The sequence below is a fragment of the Stylophora pistillata genome, chromosome 3, assembly GCF_964205215.1.
Source record: "Stylophora pistillata chromosome 3, jaStyPist1.2, whole genome shotgun sequence".
Classification (NCBI taxonomy): domain Eukaryota; kingdom Metazoa; phylum Cnidaria; class Anthozoa; order Scleractinia; family Pocilloporidae; genus Stylophora; species Stylophora pistillata.
In genome coordinates, this window is record NC_142521.1 from 27,420,879 (window position 1) to 27,443,765 (window position 22,887).

The 22,887-nt window shown below is 38.7% G+C and overlaps 1 protein-coding gene across 1 annotated transcript; it reads right to left on the reverse strand.

Annotated features, from left to right (window-relative positions):
• Window positions 1–13,086: 13,086 nt before the first annotated feature.
• On the reverse strand, window positions 13,087–22,663 carry LOC111328824 (tolloid-like protein 2). The gene is made up of 9 exons (XM_022933338.2): window positions 22,277–22,663; window positions 20,421–20,522; window positions 19,479–19,635; window positions 19,082–19,254; window positions 17,623–17,853; window positions 15,315–15,471; window positions 14,968–15,140; window positions 14,105–14,329; window positions 13,087–13,681 (listed from the first exon to the last, which is right to left on the reverse strand). The coding sequence occupies exons 2-9, from the start codon at window positions 20,506–20,508 to the stop codon at window positions 13,560–13,562; spliced, it is 1,326 nt and encodes a 441-aa protein (XP_022789073.2). The 5' UTR covers window positions 20,509–20,522; window positions 22,277–22,663; the 3' UTR covers window positions 13,087–13,559.
• Window positions 22,664–22,887: the final 224 nt, after the last annotated feature.

Sequence of the window (22,887 nt, forward strand, 5' to 3'; positions counted from 1 at the left end):
ACTCCTTTCGGAAGAGAGCCTATAGTGTTTGAGGACAAATACCTGCAGGAAAATCGATTAACTAAGACGAGGAAAAGGAAAGCTTTGTAATGATGCTTATTTCGTGATAGGACAGAATATTCCACCTTGTAACCATTTGAAATGTACTCAATTTTCAAAGTAAATGTAGCTTAAGAAAATAAATGTAAGAGAAATCTAAGCATTTGAAAACTCTAAGGCATATCTGTTGCCAATAGTAAACACTACTACAATGATTTTGAAGCTGCCATTTACACGTTACATGCTTATTATTATGCGCACTACGGGCCTATTCTCTGCCCGACTCATGGTTGTCACTTGAGTTTAAAAGCGTTGACGTCGTGTAGTTTTAAAAGCTTTTTAACCGCTAATTTATAAATGTTCTTGACCCTGACTTTGCGGACTATTTAGACATTAATTTGTGGATATAAGGTTATGATATTTATTTATAAGCAAGCAAAAGAGTCAGTAGGCTTGGTGCATTCTAGACAAACATTCTGGACATCATTAACTTGTTCATGGTCAATCTTAGTGGTAAAAAACCGAACCTAACAGAACCTAAAGTTGCCTAAAATTTGGCTTATTTAAGGAATGAGACTTTCGTTCACGAGCCGGATGTAATGAGGAATTGCAATTGGTTAATCTTTTATCAAGTATAGCCAAATTATATTTCTGGTATTTGGCCTGATGACAAATCTCTCCATATGTTTCACCTATCAACAATTTAGTGTCAACTTAGAGATGAAATCGGAGACAATAAGATACCATATCTTCTCGAAAAAACGCCAGTTAAAAGCTGTCGATTTTAAGGATACGGTAAACCTTTGATGGCCAATTTTCTTGATTTTTTTTCCATGTCAAACTAAGCATTATTATTTTATCTATGGTTTCCAAGGAAAATTTTTGTTAAAATATTGAGACGCACGCGAGTTATTTCCAGAAATATATTTTCGAAATGAATCGCTAGCTCGCCAAAATATGGAAGTCAATTATAACTTGACTCCCGTACAGTTAACGTTTCTAGCTGCAAAACACTCTGCGTTTAAAACTTGAGAATGAATATGAGTGTAAAATAGAGGAAGAGTCCAAGAAGCCTTGCTGTCACACAAAAGGTAAAGAAACTCGAGGCGGAATGGCGAAAGAATCTCAAAGGTTCGTTGTTTGCTTAGGCAATCTTCGCTGCTCGCACTCGATCAGCAAACGTTAAATTTTGCTGAGGCGTGCTTAGGTCGCTTTTAAGTTGAAAACACGCCCCATTCAGTTTATGATTAGAGAGCGAGAGAGAGAGAGATTTTATTTTCAAGTAAATATCAGGTGGTTATTACTAGGCTGGCTTGCGAATAGCGAAGAGCTAGTCGCGGCAAGCCAGACGATTGAAAAGTAATATTAGACAATTTCACATAATAATATTGCAACATGACAGAGGAAAGAGGAAAACTACAGACTAAAGAGACTAGATACCAAACATAACTACAGTTAGAAATTAACCTTTCATCAAGTATTAATTAAAGTATCTGTTTTGAATTAGGAGTCGACTACAGACTAAACATAATTAGAAGTTAACTTTCATCTTATTAATTAGAGTATCTATTTCAACATAGGAGTTTTCAGTTTATAGAATTTCGATTAATTTTGTTCTAATGGATTTTTTAAAAGAGTTCTGTGAAAAGTTTTTTAAGACTAGTTGGTCTCCCATTCCAGATTCTAACGCCAACACGTGAAAAAGCCTTACTTTGAACATTAAGCGCAGAATGTTTGGTCTAAAAATGCTCAGGCGTTGATGAACGTGTGCCGTAAGAGTGAACGCTGGAAATTTTCGAAAACAAATTCGAAATATTACTTGGTGCAGAAGTAGTATTGATGTCGTACATTAGATTAGCAATTTTTTCCATAATATTGGAATTCTTGTGGAAGAAGTTATGCTTTCCAAAAAAAAAAAGGGTATTGCATGCTCACTTATGATTAGATCAAGACAAGAAATATTTTTTTCCCGAACAGTGCATTTCAGAACCTTTTCATTGATATGTAGTTTATGGTGGCTATGCTTCAAATAACGCCTTAATTTTTTTTTTTTGCGAAGAACACCCACGAAGGTCTACTGTCACCTCAATTAAACTTCGGGGGCTTTAAATTGAGAAAATATGATATATAAATTTTCTCTAAACAAAGGTTCTTAATTTCTTATCCACTGACTTGCCATCATCAGACATTAGAAATGATTTGTATTTATTTAATGCAGAGGCAATCTTCAAGAATTCGCATGTTTGGCCTTAACACCAGTAGGTCTGCCGTTTCCACTCTCCAAAGGGTTTACTTGAGGATTTTTTCCTTTTCTGAGGTTTGATTAGAATTCCTTCGTTTCAAATTGCATGGGAAATACCCAAATTACAAATTGTCTCGACACAGAAATTTGGGACGCAACTCTAACGGTTCTGATTTGCCATACCGATAAGTAATTAATTTCTTGGGTGGTGAAATTGTCGCCACGATATTTGCTTGGGAGTTCACCCTTTGTCGGAAGGGGGGAAAAGAGTGATATATGACCGCATTTATGAGAAACGTGAACGGCAAGAGTAACCACGTGACCTTGTTTTTTCCCACCATTTTTTCACGTTGGCCGGTTGCGCTTTGCCGTTTCTTCATGAAAGGGATCTGTTTCGCATTTGCCTTATACGTAAGATTTTCACATTTTCTTTTCCAGAGTAAAAGTTTATTGCCGGAAAAAGGGCCCCAAAACTATTCCTTGCAAATCATATTGTAAGTCATACAGGGTCGCCTTCAAATCAACCGTGACGTGACCTCGCGCGAAGCTGAAGCAAGGCTCACGCTATTTTACTAGAAACGTGAAAGGGCAAGCTGACGTTTGCCGTTTAACGTAAACGCCGTGTTTAATCTCTCTTTTGTCTCTCAAGTGAATACTTGACATGACAGGCGCTGCCTTAATCAGTGAAAGCATTTAGGAACGTTCGCTGAAATCTTTGGATTCAGAAGGAAGCTTCCGTTTTCCTCCCTTTCCCTTTCTTCTTATGTCTTCGTACGAGTTCCGCTTAGACCATGCCTCTTTCCCTTTTAAAAGAACTTAAAGAAGAAGGAAAAGATTGCTGTTCGCTAACACGGAACATTTTAAAGGACAAGTCAAATTTCACCTACAGGAAACGTAATCTTTCCAGCTTGACAAACGCTCTTCCTGGAAGAGAGCCCATGGCGTTTGAAGATAAATCCCTATGGAAAAATCAAATAAATAAGGTAATAGGGAGAGTGAAGCGATAACTAATAAGTATTTTAGAACAGACATAGAAAATAACATCAGAGCATTCAAAGAGAGGTACTCGGTTTTCATTTACTATCACTTTTGTTCGTATTTAATACAGCGTAAACCTGTCAGCTTCGAACAGAGCAGCGTACTATAGTGAAATGATATACCTAAACTTTAAACACCTTTTATCACAAATACTCCGAAATTAACATAATAAGACGCGAATTGAGGATTTACAGGGTTAAAATTTTACGTTTCATAGTACTCTCAGAACTACCTTTCTGGACAAGGCTCCCTGCTTCGTTTTTCGAAGGGGCGAGGTTAAAGGACTGAGCGACAGCCGCGGGAGGGCATTATAAAACAAACAGGCCGATAAGAAAACAATATAAAATAAAAAAACAAAAGCAACAACAACAACAAAAAAAAGTGATTAGTGGAAGGAAGGAGCATCGAAGGAAAAGAAAGGCCTGACGGGATTGTTTCGCACGAACTTCTGAGAGCGAGAATCCGTCTAGTCTATGAGGGAATTTCAATCAATCAAAGCCACTGATGCAAACGGGTCGACTGTCAAATAAAATCGGACTCGCCTTAGAAGGGATTGAAATTTGCTCCACACAAAAGCGTCGACGTTTGTTTCGCTGAGGTGCGGAAGGAGGTAATGATTGTTTCTCACGTGACGTTTGACGAGACTCGATAGAAGACGTCCTGAGAAAAACCTCTGAACTCGTCAGTAAGCTTTCTTTTCTTTTTTTTTTTTTGTCTTCCCTACCCCTTCCATTGGTCTTAACAGTTTTTTTTCTCTTCGTCTAATGCCTTTGCGCCAGTCTTGCTATGCTCTTTTTTAGGCTAAAAATAGAGGGAAGGACCGCTGCACATGCTGACAAAAATCATATAGTAAGGTGAGTCAAAATTTCACGCACAGATATTCCAGCCTGGTCAGGTTGAAGAATAATCCCTCTGGAACATGGCTTATTGCGTTTGAAGATATGTCCCTATAGAAAGATCCACTAACTCAGTCCAAAGGAAAAGGAAAGTTTTACTATAATATGTATTTAAAGATGATTTGCTATATAGTCTGCAAATGTACCAGAAAAGTTAGTAGATATGTTGTCAATGTCTTTAAAGGGATAGTGTAGTGGACACAACCACCATATGTAGGTCCAATAAGACTAAACAATATTACAAAGAGATTTTGTGATAAGGAAATTAAAAATTTTTCAGACTGTAAACTGGTCATAACCTCTGGCTAGTTTTGGAAACACTTTTTCTGGTAATGAGTTAATAGCCTTTAAAGATAAAACTCTCATCAAGTTACACTAAAAACACACTCACGGGTTTCTTTTTGCACATTTTTGTCGCACATTTTTGTCGCACATTTTTGTCATGGAAGTTCCACGCAATATCTCTATTTATATCTACTACGACAGAAGAAAATGCGAATAGTAGCCCACACTGTGTTTTACACGTAACTCCTAAGTCTGCAGCGTAATTAACAGCTTTTGAACCTTTTGATCTCCAGCCGGTTCATTTCTAATGAAATCATGACTTTGAATTGTTATATGCAGAAAACGGACCAAAAAGTGCAGATCTCACTACTATGATAGGCGGTTATTGGTTAAATTGCCTTTCTTTAAGGGTTGTTATGGATACATAATTCTTATGGGTCCAGTGCACGCTTCAAACTTTGTTCTATCGATGCGGAATACACGATTTATCGGCCAACTGCGTTCAACGTTCGCTTCAGCCACAACATGCTTTTGGATTTTCAAGCTTTTCTACATTTGTTCAATAAATCTGAATCGAAATAATGCTTGGGAAAAGTCGGACTTTGCCGCACTACCGCGATGAAAATGTACTTTTCGGTTTAGCAGATGTCAAAAATAAAACTTTACATTGTGTTAATGTAAATCTTATTTGACGAACCAAAAAAAAGCGCTTTACACTTGCCAAATATTTTTCTGGTGGTGAAAGCGGAAACTCTTGAAATTCTAAGAATTTTACAATGATGAACCCGGTACCCGGCACCAAAATTTAGCCCTCAGGGTTTGAGACAGTTTTAGCATCGACAAAGGAATTATTATTGCTTAAATGACTTTCGGAATAACAAATATTTTTAAGCAAAGTTGGAAGTGTATCGATTTCGCAAACCGAAATGCAGCGGACTGCCTTTAGCGAAAATTTTGGTCAAGCTAGCTTGATGAAGAACTTGTTTCGTCACGTTCGGCCATTTCCACTTCGTTTGGTCTCTACTTTTCTTTCTTATCTATATATACACATGTATATATCGTAGTGCAACAGTGTATTTTGTTGTCAAGTTATATTTATTCTATTGAAAATATTTGGTGAAAGAATATTATGATTAAGAGGTTGTCTCTATTATTTCCACCCGGTCAATTTCGTGTCAAAAATAATTTTGCCTGAAACTCTGTCAACAGAAAGACTTTACTTAGGAAAGAACTAAATTAGATTTGGTTTGTTTGGAAATAATTTTCTGACTGCGTTTGGGGCCATAATTGTTTCCCAGTCTGTTGGGACCGTCGCAACGTCTCAAAAATTGAAAAATAGGCATATTTAGTAACATTGTAAAATATTTGATTCGCATAGTTAAGCCATCGAATTTATATGAGATTGCTTAAAATCCTTTTTAGTTTGCCAAGAAAGTTAGAATTTGCTCTCTCAATATATCTGAAAAGATGAATTTTAGCATATTCTGACCCCTATAAATCGCCATCGGCCGATGGCCGTAAATAACCTTGATTTAGACGTTAAGTTTTGGGATTTGGGACCTGGTTGACAACTCTATCCTACACAGCCGTTAAGTTTAGACCTTTATAGGCAAAAAAAATGCAAAAACCCCTGTACGTTTTCGATTTGTCAAAAGTTATGACCGTTTGAATCAGCACATGTACCAGCATTCGCGATTTTTTCACCTACACTAAAATCGAACAACTGGAGGAGATTTCGTCATAAATACAGCTTACCCTCGGCGCACCTTGGCTTTATGTGAGATTTCAGATGTTCCTCGCTCCCCAAACTGGTGAACTTAATGATAACTCCAGCAAATAACTCCAAACTTCAGCGGTCGGCGTGTCTCGACACTCTTCTTTAATTGGTTGTTGCGAGCTAAACTCGAAAACTAAAGCCATGTTTCGCGCTTAATGTCCTGTTAAAACTTTGGATCGCTGCTGCATTCCGTTCAAGAATCAGTCATAGAACTCCACAAGTCTATATGTCGAAGTTTGGGGGCTAAAATTTGGAATTTAAGGCTGAACGATTGCACTATCGAGCACAGTCGTGGTTCTGTTTTCACAGACGTCCGCATTGACCATTGCGGGTGAACCCGCTGGCTCTTTATTTTTCTTGAAGGCCTGCAAGTGTAGTATGGCATGCAAGTGCTTTTTCGAAACCAGAAAGGCTTCAGTCTGTAGCGAGTCTTCAGCGAGGTTGATAAAGCTCTCAGAATGTAGACGTGACATCAATGATCATCTACAAGCATGTCACTTAGGTCAGCTAAGAGGAAAGGTACAAGAATATGAGCTTATCGTTAACAGGTCAGGGTTGCTACACGACCTTCCCCCCGATCAACTTGAAGAACTTTGGATCTGCGAAAGGCATAGAGGAAACATAGGTAAAAACTGGCGACCACGTCGCACTTGCCAGTCCCCGCTGCACAACGGCCGGAAAAAGCAGCTAAATACTAGAAATGCAGTTCATCTCGACATGTCAAGGGAAATTAATGTTATCTTTTCAGAACTCGTTCCAATAGATTCCCGTAAGTATGATTATGTAAATTATAGCTTACCAATAAGGTATTGTCCTGAAATGTGGACCACGGTTTAAATTAAGATAAGATCTACACGTATATTGAGGTGCGGTAAATGTCAGAACTCAGTATTTTGGATTTGATTAACATCTGGGCGAAAGCTCGCACGCAAGTGAGTATAAAACAAAACAGCTGCTGTGATTTCGTCGCAAGATACGTACTGTCATTCCACATGGAGGCCATGTGGCAGCTAGTGCAACTTGATAACTTAAATCACACTTCGACTTGTAACAATGCTCTGAAGCAAACTTGAAATCTACAACCAAAGTTTCCAACACTACAAAATTGTGACGTTAGTCAATTATGTTTATAATCGGAAAACAGCATCTCTACTGAAAAATGCGTAATATTTTGGGTTTTTCTGCCCTACCTTATCTCTCAACGTCAACAAAAGCATTTTTTATGTCATACACGCAAGGCGAGATACCAGATAAATAAACTTGGAGAGTCATTTGACACCAATGTTTACGCTGTTGCAAGATAATATTCCTTCTGTTTTTGACGTTTATACATTTACACAAAGCCCTTTTGCGTCATTGATATAGAGACCAGGAGGCATCGATTTTCGTCCTTTTATCCCTAGAGTCGAGTTTAACAACCTATGCAGCACACCCTCCAGTGGAAGTTTAAGAGAGTACCCAGGGGTCACGTGATCATAGTGCAACTGTTTTTATTTGTTATCTATAAGTATTACTCTGCTCATTATCATTTTGCATTATTGTTTTATTTCGTGCTTTTCAGTAATCTGTGTATCTTGTTAGAAGCTGCACAAAATCAAACTCGCGGAGAACATGACGTTGTTGCAAGGGCAACGTCCCGAAGAAAGTAACCAGCAAGAGGACGAACCTTATAGGTGATATAACGCTACCTGATCCTATAAATAAAGCAGACCATGATAGGCATTGACACCTAGAGAACTTTCAAGGACAAATGTTCAATGGAAATGTTGCATGCAAGCAAAATTTTTTTCCTCTGCGTGGCCACACATTAAAATATTTCGCGCAACATTGCTGATGCAGTAAGCAAAGTATGTTTACTGGTGCATGGCCAAAATGGGAAAAAATTGCGAAAAAATGACAAACAGTGTTTTGGCTTTAAATTGGACGACTTTAAAAGAGAAAATGGTTGATAATGTACCATACAATTGCACGCGGTGATGCTGATTGTGAACAGAACGGAGTTTTTTGCGCGTATTGCTGACGAAGATGAACTTAATTGTACTTTCGCAACAATGCGCTCAAAAATTTCAGTGGTGGACACACTATGCAGTTAATCACATGGTGGGAGGACTTCTAATTTTTGTTTGATTTTCTCAACTCCCAGACTTGCCAAACGAATGGCAGCTATAAATCTTGCAACGGTCACATCAACGCCTGCCACGACGCCGCCTCAACCGAAAGCGAATGCCTTTATATCTGATTGGACTCTGGGATGCAGATCTGGGACCGAAACCAAGAGCTCTGGAGACGACGAGGCAGCTGAAAGTACCAGCGAGTTTGCAATGTAGGCGTTTACAGATGCCATGGAGAAGCTGAACCCACTAGCAACCGGTGGTGGCCGCGTCAGTCCCCTGACCTTTCAGCTGAAAAGTACATGGTAGGAGGCAAAAGAACACGAGAAAGAGATTTGCATCGACAAGGCTACTGAAGCTTGCACTCTCGTTTGTGACGTCATAGCGCTGAAGGCCGAACAAGAGCTATTTCAGGCCTGTTTCACACCCGATAAAGGGACCAGCCACATGGACCTTGTGCCGTTGATGCAGGCCTACAGCAACGCCATGACGAGTACCTTGAAGACCCAAATTCTTAGCCTGTATGCGTATCGATATCCAGTGAAGACGCTTCAGAAAATCCACGAGCCATATGCAAAGTTAACCGAGTGGAAAATTAGACGCGCTAGAGCTCATGCAAGAGAATGTGGTCCAGGTTCTTTGGTCGAAAAGTCCCCATGTCATCGAGTTCGACTGCCACCAATAAAGCTTAACCATTTCTTAGACTTCTCGAGCCGCCTCTGCTTTTATCAAGACGTGTCATTTAGAACTAGGAGACTGAGGCTCAGCAGTGGCGAGAAGATCACAATGCCAAATGTTATTCGCAAAGTCACAAGGTCAACAATGGTCAAGCAGTACCTTCAGTTCTGCGAAGAAGAGCAGTTTGAACCACTGAGCCGTTCGACCCTATTTCGCATCCTCGAGGTAGGGGAAGCCTCTCAACAGAAGTCCCTTGGCGGCTTGGATAACACAGCAGCTGATGGGTCGGCGAGGTTCGCGCGCAACTCCTCCGAATAGTGGACGAGCTTGACCAGATTGGGCTCGCAAAGAACGTGGCAGACGAAGAGCGAAGAGCCCTCAGCGAGGGTAAGAGGAACCTCAAAACCCAGTTTCAGAATCACTGCTAGGAAGATGAGAGCGAATGTCCCGACCACTGTCGTAAGTTTGGTCTCAGCGATCCAAACGATCCAGATTTCCAGGAACAATGCTCACATCAACACATGCTTCTCTGTTCTCAATGCGACGAAATTGCTTCCGTTTTGCAGAAGATGCAACAAATTGTTAAGGATAACAAAACCTTAGTTTTTTACAGGGAGGACCAAAAAAAATAACTTGTTTTACGATATCCAGATATCTTCGGAGGCTATCGTTCAGTGGAAAGTTCACATTATGAGGTCCGTGAAAGCAAGATATCATCGCAAAGCTTGACCAGCCCTCGTGTCTTCTTGTTATAGATTGGGCCATGAAGTTTCTGCAGCTGCGCTATAGAGAGAAGCAAAGTGACTGGTACGGAAAAAGAGGGCTAAGCTGGCACATTAGTAGCGTTGTGTCTCGAAGCTAGTCTAACACGACGGAAGTCATCTCGTACGCTCACCTCTTTTATCAGTGTACTCAGGACTGGTATGCAGTTACGTCAATTCTCGAAGATCTTCTAAAGCAGCTGACAGTCAAGAATCCTTTGCTGCAGAAAGTTCATCTGAGGTCAGATGAAGCCGGTTGCTATCATAACAGCTCCCTAGTAACCGCTGTGAGAGATGTCGTAAAAGGAGTTGGAGTTGACGTTCATAGTTATCACTACACAGAGCCGCAGTATGGTAAAGACATTTGCGATCGTATCCTCTACCCAATGAAGTCTTCTATTAGCGCTTACTGCAACGAAGGGCACGATGTTTTAACTGCCGTTGACAGGAGAGATGCATTGACGAAACACCCAGTGAAGGGAACAACTGCTGCAGTTAGCATAGTCGACGAATCAAAGAGCACTCTCTATATAAATAAGATTGAGCATTCCAGTAGCTTCCACGACTTCGAATATGGAGATACCGGTCTGAGAATTTGGAAATGTTATGGCATCGGTAAAGGGAAGTACATCCCATATGACGTGATTTATATCAAGCACCAAGGTGAAACCTCCCTTCAAACCATAGAATCTCAAGGGTTTTATGATCCTCATGAAAAGCGCGTGGTCAAGCGTCGTTTAAAGGACAGCAAGGAGACAGAGAGTACAACGCCATTGTTTGAATGCTCTGTGCTTGGGTGTGTTGAAGTGTTCGAAACGTTTTCGCAACTAGAGCTCCACCTGGACGTTCGAAAGCATACAGTCAGCAGGTTAAGCCAGTATGATGCAATCAAAAGGGGCTGGGCCCTTAAGTTCTCGTCAATAGATACCGCTGGTATCGAGTGTTCGAGCTGTTCGTCGGATTCCAGTATACCACTCACTTCTCCTGGGGATACTTCGCCCCTCTCGCCTCTACGAACAGAATGGGCCGTAAGCAAACCGAGGGGCAATGTTAGATTTTTAGAGAATGTAAAAGAATACCTAACGGCACTGTTTACACTTGGAGAAAGAATTGGGAGAAAGGCAGACCCCGCCCAAGTTGCAGTGGACATGCGAAATGCGAAAAATGAATCAAATGCACGTTTGTTCACTAGAGAACAGTGGCTGACAAAGAGACAAGTTCAGAGCTTTTTCTCCCGGCTAGCAGCAGTGCGACGCAAAGATCAGGGTGTGATCGGGATATCGCTGGACGAGCAGGAAGATGTCCAATGCGTCCAGGAGAATTCCGAGAGACAAGATCTGGTAGACAAAGTTAACAAAGTGATCAAAGTCTCGCATCCAATCTGCTACGACACGTATGACCTCTGTGAACGTTACCACAGTAACACACTTCAGAAATTCAATGTGGTTTTGTTGCGAGCCATCTGTAGTCATTTTGAGATCCCTGTAAAACTGAGAGACAAAAAGCAGATCCTCGTAGACAAACTGTCCGACGTTATTAAGGATTGTCAGTGTGTTTCACAGTAGACTTATGTAAACAATGTCCTATACAGTTGCTGAAAGTGTAGAATATTGTCTACAGGTACAAACTTCCTTTAGTTCCGATATCAGGTTCTGACGGCGTTGTTATAGTGTAATACTCAAAGCTTATGATATCTGTGACATTAATTTTTGTCGTGCTTTACTCACTTAGAATTCAGAACTAAATCAGTGAAAGATAGTACCTAGTTTGACGACATGTCAAGCAGTGTCTGATACATGATATAGGCATCGTACTGAGCCTTGCTCTTCAAGTCAAAATCATTTTTAACGAAAACAGGGATAAGCGTGTTCAGCTTGTCGCAATCAGTGATATTTTTTTTTATAAAAACGATTGAAAATTTACCAGAAACAACACTTATAATATCTGTTCATACCAAACATGTGTCAAAATTTTTATCACGTTTGTAGCCGATTTCTCCGGCTATTGACAAGTTGCTGGTCTGTGGACACAATCGACGCGGAACCGAGAGAAGCAAGCTCAGGACATTTGAAATTAATTTATTAATTGTATCATATCAAACTCCAGATTGAAAGCATTTATTCTTTTTAGCCACAATTTTCTCCCCAGATATTACATTGAGGTGTAAATTGGGATAGAACAAAATCATACGACACAGCATACGGCACAAGCTATCAGCGGTCTTCTCTTTTGTGCGGACCTTCGTGAGAACAGTACAACATCGAACTGGATCATCGTGATCTAAATTTAAGCAATTATTTCTCCACTTCAGAAGGCTAAAACCTTCATTTCCCCCTCAGCTTCCAGACATGGGGAGTTCATATTCTGATTCTGGAAAAATTCACCTCGGAAGCGATATTAAATGGGTAATTAACTGCGAAATGTGGCCATAATTCCGACCATTTGTTTTGATACCACGATCGAATCGCGATGGATGCAGCCTACTTTTCGAAGGCAATAATTAGCAATTTGTTGAGGTTGTCATGGATTTCAGCAATTTGGTTATTACAAAAATACTGAAGTTAGCCATGAAGCCGGGCTGCAAAGCGGGTAAGTTGTATTTATGACGAAATCTGCTCCAGTAGGTCGATTTTGGTGTAGGTGATGAAATCGCGAATACTCGTACATGTGCTGATTCAAACGGTCATAACTTTTGAAAAATCGAAAACGTACAGGGGTTTTTGCATTTTTTTTGCCTATAAAGGTCTAAACTTAACGGCTGTGTAGGATAGAGTTGTCAACTAGGTCCCAAATCCCAAAACTTAACGTCTAAATCAAGGTTATTTACGGCCATCGGCCGATGGCGATTTATAGGGGTCAGAATATGCTAAAATTCGCCTTTTCAGATATATTGAGAGGACAAATTATAACTCTTTTGGAAAACTAGAAAGGTTTTTAAGCAATCTGATACAAATTCGGCGGCTTAAATATGCGAATAAAATATTTTACAATGTTACAAAATATGCCTAATTTTCAATTTTCGAGACGTTGCCACGGTTCCTACGGACTGGGCAATAACTGTGGCCCCTAACGCAGTCAGAAAATTATTTCGAATCAAACCAAACCTAATTTAGTTTTTTCCTAAATAAAGTCTTTTTGTTGACAGAGTTTCAGGCAAAATTATTTTTGACGCGAAATTGACCGGGTGGAAATAAGAGAGACAGCCTCTTAAGTTGTGTAAGCCCAGATATGTCATTTTATACGTACAAGACCCTCAGCAGGGTTAGCTTGTCCAACAATCCTGATGGAAAAGACCTTACACCGTTTGAAGGCAAATTCCTATGGAAAAGTCAAATGAATAAGTGAAGAGGAAGAATAAGACTTTACGATAATAAATATTTTTCTATAGGACATGGAAACTAACAGCAGATCATTCAGTGAAATTAGGTAGGTACTCACATTATTTCACAGGAAATGAATCTCTCAAAATTAAATCAATGTTTTTGGAGTCAACCTCGTACAAATACAGCATAAAAAGATGATTTCGAAGAAATTAGATTTTTCTAAAACTCTTTTTTACATTTTTCTTTTTTAGTGATGCCTAACTTCTGACTGAATGTTTTTATACATTTAGCAGTCGAGGCAGTCACAAACAAAGAAAAATCACAAAAAGCAAATGTGGGAAAAGGAGAATTCCCGATTGCAAAAAATGATAAGCGGGTCCAAGTGGGTCAATATTGAACGACATCAATGTTACAGGCTGTCAATATTCGTTGGAAGACAATCCCTCAGATGCAGGTCCGTCACATTGACGCATGAAAGAACTTTTCGTCTGTATGGCCATGTTGTTGAAAGGGAACAGGTGGGTCTACAATCTATAAAAAATACAAAAAGGAACAACGAAACAAAAACCAAAGCGAGATATTAAGAATATTACACGTTGTTTAATAAAGTAGTTGGTTTGTAGAAGTATGGTTTTCTTTCTTTCGGTTAAATTATACCGTAATGTAGAGAAATGAAGGGCTGCATGTATTTGCTGTGTATTGACTTAGACAGCCCAGTCAAACCAGACACTGGGTTGGTGATGGGCACAAGGATAGTGATGCCAGAGTGACCAACACCAGCAATGATAATATCCACATTTCCTAATTGTTGTGTTGTCCCACAAAAGTTTAGTCTTGTCGTCGTTCAGTCAACGGATGATCTCAAAAAACTTGCTCCTCTATGTCAAGTTTACTTTGCAGTTTGTTTGCTGCATTTACGTGTTTAAGAGTATCAGCTGTTCCTTAACGGCTTACCTAAGACAGAGAAAGTTCGGAAGTCTGAGCCATAATTGCTGGTAGCTACACAAGAGAAGTTTCCTTCCTTAAGGAACTTGAAAGTTGCAGTGTTTGATGTGTTCACCAATACCGTAGATTCGTTCAGTACGGCTGTATACACAGGAAGACTTCCCGTCACAGAACATTTCACTTCGTCTCCTTGAAAGGCTCGCAAAACAACTGGCATTAATAAATTTGGAGGACCTAGAATAGACGTTAATTCAGTAACACGACAAGCGCCAATACAGCTTGTTGTTGAACATTACAATCAATCATATGCACAAAAGAAGCGACAGTTACTTCACCCGCAAAGTTAACTAGATTACACAGCAGGTCAGGTTGTTGCAGTATCAGCAATCAGTTGTTCTTCTTTGAACGAACACAAATTTTTAGCGGAATAATTAATTGGTAAAAGCTTTCAACTACTGAGAATTAACAAAGATAAAAATCAAAATCTGAAGATTTATTAAAAAAAAAATTACGATCATAGGCCTCTGGAAGCTAGAGCTATTACGATCATAGGCCTCAAGAAGCTAGAGTCGCTCTCGGCTATCGCCTCGAGCGACTCTTACGCTTCTTTCGTGCTTAGCAATCTCCCGCGTGCATCCATAACTCAATAGTGTACGGTGTGGTGTTAACCATTTGTTAATTGTTCATATATAGGCGTTCTCTTGTTAATATATTAATTCTTTTGAAATCTAAAGACAAGAAGTTTAAGCCGATGCCGAACAGCATTGAATTATTTTTCAAAGAAATACTTTTTTGTTTCGTAAATGTATTCTACCGTAGATACACACTGAGTAGGAGTGGAATTACGAAGAATAAGTATTATTTATACACACTTGGTAAAACGGCTGTAAAAAACATGGAGAATCCTGTTTGTGAAGAAAATGAGTCCGAATGAAATCTTATGACAACATGTTTTCCGGTTACTTCAACTGTCGTCCCAGACTTCTTTCCACAGTATTTACCAAATGTGAAGTTATAATGATTAGAAATTTCTACGAAGTCAAATCTGCAAAATAGAGATATTTGGAATTTGATCAGTAAACTCAGTTTCTGAAGGACATACAAGATACAGGCAACAAAAAGACAGACAAGAGAATTATTGAATAAAACGCTAATCTACTAAGGGAAGAGGCCTATGATCAAGTATGCCAGGTTACCAGACGGGCTGAGAATTCACTACCTGCATAAGTCCGAGTTCTCCAGCTCAAAATGGTCGAAGTAAATTTTCATAGCCATGCCGTGAGGAATGATAGCCCGATATACGCAATCCATATTCTTTGGGTAGTTATCTGGATATCCAGGACTCTGCAGTGAGTTATTCGTTAAGGAGCCACAACCTATGTGAACAACAGATGATGCTTTTGAAATGTTTTCTATGTGTCTTATAACGCCTTAAAAAGATACCAGAAAGAGGTAGACGGGAATCTAAACATTGCCCATCAGCAAATGGTGCTCTGTTTTGTGCTGTGCCATTTTGATTTTGATACTGCATAATCACGTTGTAAACTGAGTGTATTTAGCTTGTATCAACTTTTGATTTTATATTTTGTAAATTTCATTTCATAATAACATTGTTTTTTAAACTTGCTGACATTTTTTTAAGCATCCTTAAGAGCAAAGTTAAAAGGCAAACCACAAAAAACTAACGGCAAACAATAAAAGCACAGAAAGCAAAAGTAATAGAGTCAGAACAAAGAAAAACTAAGCAATACCAAAACTGATGAAAATTCTCATTGTGCTTGACGTATTGTTATGGCAGTAAGCAAATTAACTGCGTTTTTAACCGCAAGTTTTTCGTAGAGGACCGGCCTTCATGGCGTAGGATGTGGTGGGGGAAAACATATATGAAATTCATCCAAGCTGTAATACCCGGAAAAAAGGTCTAGCAAACAGAAACTGAAGAAAACGATAATTGCAGAAGATGATTTGACCTCTGAATTAGAACAGGGAATCAAACAAGCAAACTTTCCCTGTAGACCTAAGATAAAATGTGATTTGCAGCCTAAGTACACAGACCTTCGACATTCCTCGAAACGACCTCCTTTATTTTTTTAAATGTATTATACAACGAGAATCGTTATATAACTCAGGGCCCAGTTGTTCGAAAGCTGATTAGTGCTAACCCAGGGTTAAATTTCATTCGGGGTTTCTCTATCCTTTTGTTCAAAGGCCTTTCTGTGATCACTCTCTCTATTCTTTGAAGGGCATCCAGTCATTAAATCGTAGACGAAACGAATTGTCCTGAATTTGGTTTTAAAGCTTTCAGATCTAAAATGAGATTTCACACTAACCCTGGGTTATCTCAACCCAGCTTTGAACAACCCGGCCCAGGTCAACAATCATTTACATGATTCCTATTTAATAAAGAAGTAATGTTACGGGAAAATTTAGTGGTTTTTCCGTGTGGTTGTTCAGGCATATTTATTCGTTGTTTTCGTTATTCTAGCCGTTCTCAATTTATACGAGTTTTTTTCATTGCGATGTTTTAAAAAAATAAAAAGCCACATTAGTTTTTGAAAATAGATCTTGCATTGTTACTTTGCCTTCATTGTGCGTTTTCCTATCGGTACTTTTCTTGTTTAATTCTAGTGAAATTGTAGGTAAATAAAAGTGTTAATGACATTTCTGGCAAAATCAGTTCTCATGGTAGTTGGCAGCTAAGTTTATACTCGTGACTTCAATTTCTTTTCTTGCGATCAAACTTAACCCCAACCTTGCTTAGATAAGCAGAAACTTCTAATTAATTTTTTTCATTTTATTCTATAAGCTGCTCTTTTGTAATAACGAGGCATATTTCCAATATCAAAGCTGTGAATTTTCACCTAAGTTTCCTATTTTTAATGGCCTAAATTTTATTGAATCTGCTCTTCCAATTTCAACATATGAATATTTAGATACAAATCATTTAACTTCAAAGAGACCCCTTCCGTTCTTTTTTTTTTAAACTTACTTAAACATTGTCAATTTAAAGAAAAATAGAACCTCACACTAGTTCATATTTAAGTAGGTACTTTGTTTAGGTTTTCCGATTACTAAACTGAAGAAGCTAGAGGTCATGTCAGTTGTTGGCCTGGCTAAAATAAAGTTTACTGTGGAACCAAAAGATTGTCTCGTCCTTGACGTCCGTAAAAGCGGGCTTGAAGTGGTCGCCTGTACCAGGGAATCGTGACGAGTTCTCGTTCTCGCTGCCGAGTCGCTCTACAAAGCTAGTTCCTCCCGTTATTGTTGTGCCGTCGATAAAGTCTAGTTCGCACGCCAAAAACTATCGTCACAGTAAACTGTGACATATATGAACAGTTTAAGATGGCCTGACATGGAATAAGATTCGAATACGACTTTTTCCCACGGAACATAGCTGTGGCTTTGGCAAACACCTTTACTAAATCGTGTGCTTGTATAGCACAAATGACTATTTTCGGTTTCTCAAGGCAGCCTATTACCTGAAGCAAAGTAAAATGAAGAATTCTAGTTTTCACTTTGAGACCTACCTGAAAATATCACAGAGAACATTTTGAAGACAGTCCCATACTTGTTAGTGACCACACAGCTGTAGTTTCCTTCCTCCTGGATCAGAGCAGCTGCCGTGTTTGTTGTGTTCACCAACACTGTCGAGTCCTTCAGTATCGCTGTGTAAAGAGGAGGGCTTCCTGTCACTAAACACGTCACCTCATTGTCCGGAAGGGTTTGTACAACATCTGGCATCGATATGTTGGGAGGACCTCCAATAAAAACAAGTTAATGTCATAAAAAGTACCAGAGCACCTTAGTGCCAAGCATTTTAAAAACAGAGTCCTAACAGAGTGTTAATTTGTAGAGTTGACTAAGGAGAAAGAGTAGTAAGCGGCGAACAAAGAGCAGTAGGATTCTAGAACACAACTACCATGTTTATTTCCACCTCGTGGTCTCTCGTTACCTATGATAACTTATGCTACTTATGACAACCAGATGAGATAGCCCATCAACACAGAGGGGGATACGAGAGGGTGTGAAAAGCCGAGGGCTGGATAATTCCCTCATTCTTATGGATATCTATTATTATTACAGTTTAAGGTTAATGAGGTTTTTTTGTGTCTTTCCACCTGTATTGCACTTGTATTAAGTTTACAAGTTTACAAATTTATTAGGTCTTCCAAAACAATTACTTACAATAAACACCGCCTGCAAATAGCGAGCTAATCTAGGCGGGCGATGTTAAGGACAAACAAACACGAATTACTCATTGAAGGCGTTAAAAAAAAGTCGATTTTCAATACATTATTTGTCAAAAGAGGGAAAAATATATATATCTTAAAGAGTTTAATATTACCCCCGTCGAGAAGTTTATTTTTCGTTTAAATGGATTTACGAATTCCTTTTGTAATCCAAGGTTTTGAAAAAGATTTCATCTTCCGCCCAGAGATTGGTTTTAATGGAGCATTTTTATTTATCAACTTATTTAATTTATTGTAAAAAGAAGAGATAGCCTCATCAACATTAGTTTCATTACGGAAAACTACGTCAACCCAATCAATACGCGACAAGTCAGGTATAAAATGTTCTTCAGAAAATTTAGAAAAATTGCGCGCAAGAGGTCTGTCGGCTATTCTCTTGATTACAAGTGAGTTTGATATACAACATTGCGAGAAATGGTCACTAATATCAGAGATTATGTTGCCAGTTATGATATTCTCATTAACTTTGTTTGTAAATATATTGTCGATTAATGAGAAAGAATTTCTATGTACGCGAGTCGGTTTGTCTATGCAGGGAGCTAAGTTAAGGCTCTGGAGAGTTAGAAGAAAATCTTGTGCATAATTGCAGGAATTAAAGTGGAGAAGAATAATATTAGCGTCAGTCATTACATAGACAGGCTTGCCGGTAGCAACAAGGTCTTCTCTGTTTTCCTCAAAATACTTGAGCAGCGACATCTATTATATAAAACCGCTTTGGATAAGTGATTGTACATACGTGGTAAAACGGCAGTGAACAACAACGAGAATCCTCTTTTCTGAACAATTGAGTCTGAATGAAATCTTATCACACCGTAGTCTCCAGTAATTTCAATTGTTGTTCCAGTCTTCTCTCCGCAGAATGTGCCAAATGAGAAGTTGTCCTGATTGGTAATTTCTACATAGTCAAACCTACAAAACAGAGATATGCAAGTTATTCCAGCTGATGAGTATTTTCTACATATTTCCTATAAAACTTAAGACAAAAAATTGCCGCATGCTAACACAAATCAAAAAAGATAAAGAGCCAGAATTTAGCTTTTCTTAAAAGAGTGACACATGACTGAGTGACGTACTCTTTATCAAAGCGAAAACCAATTATGTCAGTTTAGCTGATAACTTCAAGCACTACATACCAGCAAAAGGCGTATTGCAGCTGGAAATAGTCGAAATAAATTCTCATAGCCATGCCGCTAGGAATGGGAACGTGATAAACACAATCCATATTACTTGGGTAGAATTTATCTGGATATCCAGGACTCTTTAATGAGTTATTTCCCAAGGAGCCACAACCTACAAGAACAACAGATAATCCTTTGGACATTTTTTAAAGGCTTCTTAAGATGCTTCAATTACATGGATATAAAAAGACGCAGGTGGAGTTGTCAATGACTCTTGTCTTGCTATGTATTGAGTCCAGTAGGTTTGCACGTTACCAAATTAATTTCAGCAATGTTTCCTGCTTGTAGGCCATAATTTCTCTTCTTTCTTTACCCGAATTAGGAGGTAACAGTTGATCGATGAGCAACCATGCCTGATTGCATAACCGAACAACAACCGACCTGTGCATGCACTTTCGCAAGAAAACAGAACGAAGCGAGTTGCTCATGAGTTTACCTAAGTACTACTGGTCATACAAAGTTTTATTCCGGGGACCATGCTATGGGTATTACAATGAATGTTAAGATATTTTTTTGTCCCTAGCATAAACGAGCGTAAAATGGAAAACGTTTTGGTAAGTGTCAGTTACGGGGGAAGTCTGTGAAATTATAACAAGCTGAGTTAGGTCGCTTCTGTGTACATGTAGGTCTCGAGGGTTGGGCACGAGCATCAGAATCGTCCTGGACATGTCCTTAATGCCCGAGAATGAATACTAACGTGACAACTATGCAAATTTTCTGGGCTTGATCAATTGCCGCCTTTGAGTATGGAGGCTTCCCTGGCGTTAATCAGTCAGTAGACCTCTCCTGATATTTTCTCACAAAAAAAGTACCTACTCAAAAACGTTTTTATCCACATTAGTAAAATTAGTTCACGATGTTGGTAGAAAGAAAGATTAGTTTGAAAACTAAACTGACCTTGCGTAGCTGAGGCACAGTGATGATTCCTCGTAAGCACCCAAATAAAGAGAAGCGATGAGGCGGTTAGCAAAGGTATATTTTCCATTGCAAGCGAAATTACTGTGGGAAGAAAAAAATGCATTTAAGTGGAGGACAATAATAAGATTTAATTTGATTATTCAATAGAGTGTGCTTGTTGTTTCGTTTCTTCAGCTGATGCGAAGACATTAAGCTTGAAGGAGAAAAAGAAAGAAAGCACAATGGAAAAAGAGAAAGAGATAAAAACAAAAACAAAGAAATAAATAAAAGGAGTAAAAAACGAATTGAACGACAAAACAAGTTTGCGAAAGAATAAAGCATTTTATTGATTCATGAATGAATGAAAGAATGAAAGGATGGAGTAAGCGGGTAGTATCAATGAATACATTAATGTATGGATGTATACTGGACACATTAATGGATGGAAAAAATGAATGAGAGGGAGCAGAGATGCATCCGATAGTTGAATGGAAGGATGGATGGATGCTACAATGAATGGATAATTGGACGCAAGGATGTGTAAATGAATGAAAGGCAGGATAGAGAAAAATTAAAATTGTGTTGATTAACAACATCAGATACTGAGATTAAATCCCTTGTTTGCTCTTTTTTTAATAGCAGGTCTCAGTCTCAGAACCTATTTTTCAGCCACGTGAAAATTGATTTTTGAAGTCGAGACAAAACTGCAACCTCCGCATGGACTGATTGCAGTAACAATTTAAGTGAAATATGGCAATCGCCTCGAGCTTAAAGAGAATTTGTCACTTTGTTTGAAAAAAGTCCTTAAAATTATTTACTGTGGTTTTTATTTTATCTCTTATGCAAATCTGTGCAGAGCATCGAGGGGGAGGGGGGTGGGGTGGGGGAATTTAAGACCTACAGACCAAAAAATTACATTTTTACTATTTTTGTCTCTAAATTTCGATTTTTCTGTTCAATACTTGAGAGAGCAGACAATGATTTAAAGATTGATTTTGAAATGTATAATGTTGTAAAAAATGCGTTATTGCGTTCAATAACAGTCGTCACTCTTGTTAGCTGAAACTCTCACTCGTTCTAAATTTTAGTAAAATAAACAAAATGATGGAACAGTTTCTAACACCTTAACAGTTGAAATCCTGCCTTCAACAGACAGAAAATTTGAGCGAACTCAAACTTGGGATTAAGGGAAAGAAACAAAATGTTATTCCTCACGTTCCCTAAGAAAACAACTATGATTGCTAGAAATAAGGACCGGTCTGGGATTTTATATAAATTTTTACGGTCTTAGATTTAGAGAATCGGCTGAACTGCTTTGCGGAAAAAAGAAAAAAAACCACGAACGCGTCAAGTTTTGCATAACTGCTTCGATAGTGAAACTTTGGTTCGTCGCCAAAAATAATTTTTTGATTAAGTATCAAATAGTTCACATACGATACAATATGACATTTATAGTTCATGAAAGATAAATTCCTCCTATTGTGAAGTGCGTTGTAAACTCAAAATAATTTGTTTTTCGCTTGTCGTAGACAAGAACTTCAATAACTAAGTTATGCTTGCATCAAATGGGCTACGTTGCGATTGGAATAAGAAAATAAAACGTTTTGAAAAGAAGTCTTCTGTATTTCTTTACGCTTTTAACTTTACGGATACGCTTGCCCGTTGTAGGGATCTTCTAAACTGCTCGTGGCCTCTTTGTTTGCGATATTTCCCGAATCATTAGCTGCAATGAGCTGCAAATTCGCTTCTGTTTTTTTGCATCGTTTCCTTTTTTCCAGTTTTTAAGATAAGAACCATCGATTTCAGTAAACGTTGCTCCAAGTTTTCGTTCGTCGATCGGTTATCGAAATACATACCCCAACGGCGACTTGTTTAACCACTTCGCTGATGTAGCCAGCTTTATCTTGTAAGCGTCTGGGAAACAATTTTTGATGGCATCGATTTCCTGGGGTCGCTTTCTTACAAAAGGTTTCTATTTCTGTGTATTGAACTTAGCGTTTTTTTTAAAAGATTATTACGAATAATGCTGCCCTCCTCCTCAGATAGCTGCGCTTTTGGTGTTCTATCGAATTTTCGATGACGTGAGTGAAAGTTCGCCTTATTTTAATTTTGATTATTTCCACAAGCAGAAAATTACCTTCAAATCATGTTTTCTTTGAGAGAAAAGCCCCGAGATTTATGGAAGCTCACTCGAAACAATCGGAGCAAAAATTTTCTACATATGGAATTGCAATTACCCGGCAATATACACAATAGTAGGCGACCAAAACACTTTGTGATTGTCGGCTTCTACCGCCACACATTCTGCTTCGTGTCAACAACAGTGGGAACAATGACCACAAAAAATGTCAAACCGAAATTAAAAATAGTGCGTAAACTCACAGCCTGACCTTGTCCCTTTAAAAAGACACAAATTGGTTTTTGCACAGATTGATTGTTTTCAGCCACTGTTAATTTGAGACAAAAT